Here is an 8,049-nt window from a genome sequence, read left to right as displayed (position 1 = left end):
CAATCCACTCACCTCATCCTCCCAAAGGCGCAGGATTACAGGCTGAGCCACCGAGCCCGGGTGGGTCATTATTTTTTAAAGCAGGATTTGTTGAGAGGACAGAAAAGCTCCCATAGTGGGAGGGGACCCAAAGGGGTTACCCATAAAGGGGTCATTATTAAAGAGGTCTAGATAGGCCAGGTGCGGTGGCTCATACCTGTAATCCCAGCACTTTGAGAGACTGAGATAGGAGGATTACTTGAGCCCAAGGGTTCGAGACCAGCCAGGGCAACATAGCAAGACCTCATCTCTAAAAAAATTTTTTAAATTACCTGAGCATGAGGGCACATGCCTGTAGTTCCAGCTACTCAGGAGGCTGAAGCAGAAGACTCACCTGAGCTCAGGAGGTCAAGACTGCGGTGAGCTGTGACTGGGTGACAGAGTGAGACCCTGACTTTAAAAAAAAAAGAGGTCTATGGGGCATATTACCAGCTTCCTTGCAAAGGTTTCTGGCTGTCAGCAGGAAGGGTAGTTCTCTGGGATGGTGACTGACTGGCATCACCTACTGAAGGAAAGATTAAGACGACGCTGGTGAGGATGACTCCCTCACACTCATGGTTGTAGAGACCAACGAGGTGACCTTGAGTAGCTCCATGGTCGCAAAGCTCAGAGGAACGCCCTGCTAAGGCCATCCAGGGGTGCAGGCCAGCCCACCTTGCCAACTTGACCAGGTTACAGCCCCCAAGGGTTGCGTTCTCCGGGACCAAGACATCTGATGCAAACAGGGTCGACAAGACCATCGAACTTGCTCACCAAGTCAGGGTTTGACTCAAAAGTGAAAAGCACAAAATGTGCTTCCCAGCCCTGCTAGAATAGAGCGGGGTGGGGCAGGTACCAGTAGGAACCTAACAGATAGATGAGTCCCTGGGCCCCAGGCTGTCTGTCATCCCAGATCCTGACCAAAATACTCTAGAATTCTCTTTGGCCCCCCTGGCCCAACATATGCCGGCTCAGCTGGTTCATCACACTAATTCCTCGGGGCTCTATTGTGTCCTAAGAGACCAAGGGCTCAACTTTATGGAAGCTCTGGTCCCAGGACACCCACCCCTTGTAGCCCTGTGGCTGACCCAGGAGAGGCAAGGGTGAGGCTGAGCTCACTCACTGAGTGAATTTACCTATCCCCGCAGGTGGTCTTACCTGATTCTCTTCCTCCTCACTTAATCTCTTCCAGTGAACCCTGACTTTCAGACTTACCACAAGAAATTTGCTTTCTAAATGCTCTTTCGACAATAGATCACTTGCCACTGAAACGAAGAAGTTTGTGTGTGTTTTTTTTTTTTTTACCCTTCAGGGTGAGAACAGTTGGGGCAGGTATAAATTTAGTGATGACCCTCTCTGGAACGCAGAGGGAATCGGGTGGAACATTCGCAAAGCAACCCAAAGTGACTGGTACTGTTATTTTGAAGATCTTTTATTTATAGCGAGCCCAATTCTCTGCTCTATACCTGGGATAAAAACCCGGCCCTGAGCTCTTTGAAGCAAAAGGTTCATGAGATGAAAGTTCCAGTTCAAGGAAGGCTCGGGTCACTTGATATTGGTAGAAGAGGAAGAAGAATTCCACAGAGCCCCAAACCCAGAGACAGACTTAGAGAAGAGAAAACAAACGAAGATTAAAGGATTTCCAAACCGAGGGTGGTAACTTAAATCAGGAGAAGCCGAGAAGTGAAGCACGGGTCAGCAAGTGGCAGTTCTTAGAGGAAGGCTGGGAGGGGTGAGACACAGGAAAGGAGAGTTTAGGTGCCAGAGAACTCCAGGTAAAAAGCCCTCAAGCGCGCCATACTTTGGAGACAGAGCAGGGAGGTGGGTGTGCTGGGTGGGGGTCAGGGAGCCAAGATGTACACTTTGGAGGAATGATTCAAGCAGCAAAAGGCTGAGAAAGGAAGGCTGGCATCCGGGAGGGTAGTGCAGGCCATGTGTCTGGGGCGGGGGGGTGATCTAAAGCTGGACCTCCACCCGGGCACTGCAGAGCCTCTGATACCTCTGATATCCGGTGTGTGCACACATGTACGCTGCTGAAAAGATGGGGTTTCACTTTCCTCTGTCCCTCTACGGGGTCCATGGCCCAGAGACGCTAAGTGCTTTGCTCTCCACCTGCTCGCTTCTCTCCAAAGCGCTGGCTTGCTTTTTTGGTGTACGAGCATGTGCATTTCATCCTTTTGATCAATTACAATAAAAGCCTCTGTTGATTGTGAATATGCCATTAACCCCTCCGGTCCACAACGGACGAATCTTCCCCCAAAGGAGGGTGATGTGAGGACAGGCAGCCATCATCCGATCTTTGGACCGTAGCTGTATGAGCTGTTGAGAATCCGAGGAGATTAAAGAGGAGGGAGGATGAGGCTCTGTAAGCTGCCAGCCATTCCGTTTCAGTAGCATTTCGTGTCACCCTACCCACCTCAAGGACTGCCCCCTAGACACCTACAAATCCCGTCTACCTCAGTGACATGACGCCACAGCCTGCATGCTGCTGTCAGCCGAGGCTTGCTAGGCTGAGATCCAGCTCGCCTCTGAACCCTGCTAGTGGTCTGGGCCGCAACTGTGTTTTAACAGCTCCTAGAGAGTACAGAAAACAGCCCCAGCCACTTGCACATTGTGGGGGGACAGCCCTCTGCTCAACCGGCTGGGCACCCTCAGGAGACCAGGTCCGGGGCACCCACTCTGCCCTCTCCACCCTTCCTCAAAGAAACAGAATGGACAGGTGGCAGGCCAGCCTTGGGCTAACCCCACCTTCGCCTCTGCTGAATGGGAAACAACCGTAGGTTGAAGACAAACAGCACAGACAACCATGCCTTCCGTTGGTCTCACCCGTGTCCTGTGCTGCTGGTTTGAGGGGCAGTACCTTTCCTTTCCAGCCTGGGTGTTTCCCATGTGGAGGGTGGGCTGGTGCCGGTGTACCTGGCTGCAGTTTATCTCCCGAACCGAGGCTAGTCAGGCCTTCAAACCTGGGACCGTTGGTTTTGAACCACCAGGATGAGAGTCCTTCAACAAGGATGACACATGCTTACAGTGCTCTTCTGACAATCCTACCCTAAGGGTCTCAAAGCTGTAGGAAGCCCATTTTCTATGGGGCAAATGGGTACATATTATTTTGTTTGTTTGCTTGTTTGCTTTGGAGTTGGAGTCTCATTCTGTCATCTAGGCTGGAGTGCAGTGGCACATTCACAGCCACCCCAGTGTCGACATGCTAGGCTGTCACGATCTGTCCACCTCAGCCTTCCAAGTTGCCGGAACTACAAGTGTGCACCACCACGCCTGGCTAATTTTTTATTTATTGTAGAGACGAGGTCTCGCCAACATGCCCAGGCTGGTCTTGAACCCACGGACTCAGGCAATCCACTCGCCTCGGCCTCCCAAAGTGCTGGGATGACAGACTGAACCAACGAGTACATATGATTTTGTCACGTGGTCTGGCGATGGAACAGTCTGGAATCTCAGAAACCCCCTCTCTGTGGGTGTGGGAAAGTTATAGGAATAGGAATGAGATGGGAGAGGGTGCAGACAGGAGCTTCTCATTGTTTGGCAAAGTGTATTTGGCTTAGGGGCGTGAGAGGTTCCCCACCCTACCCTTCCCCCACACCACACCACACACACTTGTCTGCACTGAAGCGTCTGTGCACTCCATGGCCTCTTGCCTTTCTCTCTGGGAAACACAGTATATGTATAGTAAGGCTCATTCACTCATTCAACAAAATGTTTGCTGATCACCTGCTTTGGGCCGGGCACTGTTCTAAGAATGTCAGTGCAACAGATGGGTTCCCTCTCCCATGAACCTCAGAGTCCAGTGGGGAGAAATAGACAATAAAGAAAGAAGCCAGGCTTGGTGGCTCAGCCTGTAATCCTGCATCTTGAGAGGCTGAGGTGAGTGGATTGCCTGAACCTGCAGGTTCGAGACCAGCCTGGGCAACTTGGTGAGACCTCACCTCTACAATAAATCAAAAAATCAGCCGGGCGTGGTAGTATGCGCCTGTAGTTCCAGCTACTTGGAAGGCTGAGGCGGTAGGATCGCCGGAGCCCAGCAGTCGAGGCTGTGATGGCTGGGAAAGGGCAATGCACTCCAGTTGGGGCAACAGAGTGAGACTCCAACAAAAGAAAGAAAGAGAGAGAGAAAGGAAGAAAGAAAGAAAGAGAGAGAGAGAAAGAAAGAAAGAGAAAGAAAGATCTGTCAGTTGGTGACAAGGGATGGAGCAGTGGTCGGGAAAGACAGATGGGGACAGAAGGAGCTGAAAGGGTGAGCCCCGCTGCAGACAGCAGAGACAGCAAGGAACTGGGATGGGGTGGCGGGTTGGAAGCTGGAGAGACACTGAGGCAGCCTAAACATGGAGGGAGAGGGTAGCTGGCTGGTGGTGGGGGCAGTGGGGCCAGATTCTTTGGGAGGACTTGGGCGTTTACTCCGAGGAGACGTGATTCGAGGGCTTAAACAAGGTTGGGGCTTCAGGTGACCATCTGCCGCTGTGACATAGACAGCAGCTGCAGGGAGCCGGGGTCCAGGCAGCCCACCCGCGAGGTGAGAGAGGCCGCTGGCTTGACTGGGTGATGGAGGTGGTGGGAGGTGGCCAGATTCAGGATTCATTTTGAAGATGGAGCCGCAGGATTTGCTGATGCGGAATGTGAGAGCGACAAGAAGGATGTCCCCGAGGACTTTGACTTGAGTCAAAAACTACCCTTCTTAACAGGAGCTGTGTCGTTCCACAGACCTCAGTGTTGCGACCCACCCCCATTGACTCAGAGAAGTCCAGACTTTCCCAAGACACTGTTCGGGCCTCAGGGGCCGGGGGCGTGGGGGAGACACGAGAACGAGTTCTCACTTTAATCACATGGCCTGTCCCACTGAGCCCCTCCGGAGCATTCTGGATGTGCCACTTTTCCCAGTCTTCCCAGAAGAATTCTCCTCTGCTGGAGGGCTCGATTTGTGTATCCATCACAACCTCCTCTTCCTATGAACCTCAGATGCTCCGAAGGACTCCTGGGTCAGGAAACGTTCTTTCCCCCCCTCCTCTCTCCGCCCCCCTGTCTGGCCCACTCTGCCAGACTTTTCTGCGTGGAGGATCACTTTCTCTGTGGGCTTGGGGCCCTCCTTTCCTGGCTCTTTCTGGGGTCTCCGTGGTTGCCTGACATACCTGAATCGCAGTTATAAACCTGGTTTGAGCAGTTGCCTTCAGGTCTGTTTGCCTCATGGAAACGAAGGCTCCAACTCTCCATGGCCATCAAGACTTTTCTAGAATATTCCGTGACAGTTGAGTATACCTAGGATCTCTAGGGGGAATCTGTGACTTCCGTGCACATGCAGACTCCCCTCTGATACAGCTGGAAGTTCTCCTTCAAATATGCTCTAAAGTTATCGGTTCATAACTCTCAGTTTACTCGAAAGTGTCGGGCTGGCTTTGTGAGTCACTCAAGCCGCAGCACCAGAGATGATGATTATTGTGGTACCAGGGTGGGACCTGGGAATCAGGATTCCGGGGATGAGAAAACCCCTCCTCTGGTGTTGATGGCCAGGCAAGCTTGGGAAAACTGCTTTGAATGTAAGAGGAGAGGTTCTCTTACTTCTTGCTTTAAACAGATCAGCACAAACTCTAGCCTAGGGGGTTCTAGGCGGCACATCACACAGCCTAGATTGTGTAGAATTTATTTAAGGACAGAGACAAGAAAGATAGAGGGGAAAAAAACCCCTGTGGTCTCAGTCCTCCAACAAGTAGAGCCTTTTTTGGTGAGACAAGACTGTCACAAATGAAAAACACTTAAGAGCATGTGTAGAACAGATACAAACAACTGTATATTAATATTCTGCAAACAAGCCCAGCGCAGTGACTCATGCCCATAATCCCAGCACTTTGGGAGGCTGAGGTGGGAGGATTACTTGAACCCAGAAATTCTAGGCTAGCCTGGGTAACCTAGTGAGACTGTGTTTCTATAAAAAAATTAGCTGGGTGTGGTGGCGCACACCTGTAGCCCCAGCTACTCGGAAGACTGAGGTGAAAGGATTGCCTGGGCACAGGAGGTCGAAGCTGCAGTGAGCTATGATCATGCCACTGCACTCCAGCCTAGGTGACAGAGTGAGGCCTCAACTCAAAAAAATGTACACACACACACACAGAGACATATACCTATAGAGAGAGCTATTTATATATTGATATATTCTGCAAGCAGAGGGGATGTGGCTGAAAGACCAAACAGAGGCTGGAAAGGCTGGGTTTGTGGAAGACAAAGGCTGGGTTTGTAGAAGCTGCAGAGCAGGAAGAAGTTCCCGTTGACATCCAAACGGTGGCCCGATAGCCTTGCCACTTAATACGGCGCCATTCTCTGGAGAGACACACCAGGGCTGAGGCTGCAATGAGGGGTTGGCATGTCACCCACTGAAGCAATCCTCTGTGTGAACTGGCAATGAGCTGGGAAATCGAGGTTTCCTACCTGGAGGAGGCAGGCCAGAGGTCTGGGGTTGGGTTGCACCTGTTTGGGGCTGTATCCCTTTGGCTACAATGCATTTCCAGACCCTGCACTTACCAACAGATGCCAACACCACAACCAGTAGCATTAGTGGGTCACCACCCCCCACCCCCATTTCCAAGAGAAAGGGATTTTTCCCCAGGCTGTGATGAAGAGACTCCACATTTACAGGGGAGAGAGGCTTGGGGACTTTAAACAGTGAGGATCTCTTCTAAGGATCCCCTCTAAAGCCCGTCTGCTCAAGGCAGAGCCCCGTCCCACTCACAGAGTGCACGTGCTTTGAGCTGCTCCTGGTGGGTGTGACAGGTTTGCTGGAATCCACGATTTCACAGACTCGCCTACTGATCAGAGTCCTGTGGGTTGCTTGTTAAAAACTCAGGTATCTGGGCCCTAGACTACAGCTACTGAATCAGAATTTCCAGAGGAAAAGCCTTTTACAAACCATTTCTTGGGGCAGGGTCAATTTGAGAAATTTCTCCAAGCCACGAGCCCTCTCTTACTTACCCGTGAATGACCTAATTCCTGCCTCTGCTTCTGTCTTGCTGCCAGGGCTGAGCTCAGACTGGCATTCTTGGGCGGGGGGGATGCTTTTTTTTTTTCCTATTTAAAGACCAACAGTGACAACAATTTATCAACTGTGTGCCAAGCAGTATGCTGGGGCTTTTGGAGGGAGGGTCGATTATTGCATATCATCTCCCAAAAGCCTAATAAAGCATGTGCTGGCTGGGCGCGGTGGCTCAAGCCTATAATCCCAGCACTTTGGGAGGCCGAAGTGAGAGGATTGCCTGAGCCCGTGGGTTCGAGACCAACCTGGGCAACTTGGTGAGACCTCTACAATAAATCAAAAAATTAGCTGGGCACGGTAGCACACACCTATAGTTCCAGCTACATGGAAGGCTGAGGCAGAAGGATCACCTGAGCCCAGCAGCTCGAGGCTGCGGTGGCCAGGAGCGTGCCATTGCACTCCAGCCTGGGCGACAGAGTGAGACTCCAACTCAAAAAAAAAAAAAAGCATGTGCTACTGCAATCTGCGTTTTTCAGACAGGGATGCAGAAAGAAGTGAAATTACTTGCCCAGAGGTATATGCAGCCAGCGGCTGGCAGGATTCAGGCATCCGACCCATGTCCTCCTCTCCTTAATTAACTCTCTCCACACTCTCATTGTGAACTAACAGCCCCGTCCACACCCCACACACCACTCCCAAGGAGAGGGGAAAAGGGCAGAGAACCTTTTTGTGGGCGTGTGACGGAGGCTCAGGACAGGCAGCCAGGGAAAGGGCGCTGACCTCCCTCTGTGGCTTTCAGGTACTGGAACTCCTTGAGCAACCTGGTGGCCTCCTTGCTGAACTCCGTGCGCTCCATCGCCTCCTTGCTCCTTCTCCTCTTCCTCTTCATCATCATCTTCTCCCTCCTGGGGATGCAGCTGTTTGGAGGAAAGTTCAACTTTGATGAGATGCAGACCCGGAGGAGCACGTTCGACAACTTCCCCCAGTCCCTCCTCACTGTGTTTCAGGTACGGACTCTTCTCTGCTGGGGTTTGGACCGGGAGGGGTCTCGAGTGGCGGGG

At 51.9% G+C, this 8,049-nt stretch overlaps 1 protein-coding gene across 1 annotated transcript in view; it reads left to right on the top strand.

Annotated features, from left to right (window-relative positions):
* Nucleotides 1–8,049, top strand: part of CACNA1C (calcium voltage-gated channel subunit alpha1 C) — a 636,553-nt gene that overhangs the window by 507,101 nt on the left and 121,403 nt on the right. Inside the window, exon 13 of the mRNA XM_021711663.1 lies at nt 7,788–7,995. Coding sequence (XP_021567338.1) covers nt 7,788–7,995 — 208 coding nt within the window. The remainder of the gene's footprint in view (nt 1–7,787; nt 7,996–8,049) is intronic.

Source organism: Carlito syrichta, unplaced genomic scaffold, assembly GCF_000164805.1.
Source record: "Carlito syrichta isolate Samal-C Ts95f unplaced genomic scaffold, Tarsius_syrichta-2.0.1 Scaffold302444, whole genome shotgun sequence".
In the NCBI taxonomy this organism is placed as follows: domain Eukaryota; kingdom Metazoa; phylum Chordata; class Mammalia; order Primates; family Tarsiidae; genus Carlito; species Carlito syrichta.
This window is presented reverse-complemented; position numbering and strand designations above follow the sequence as displayed.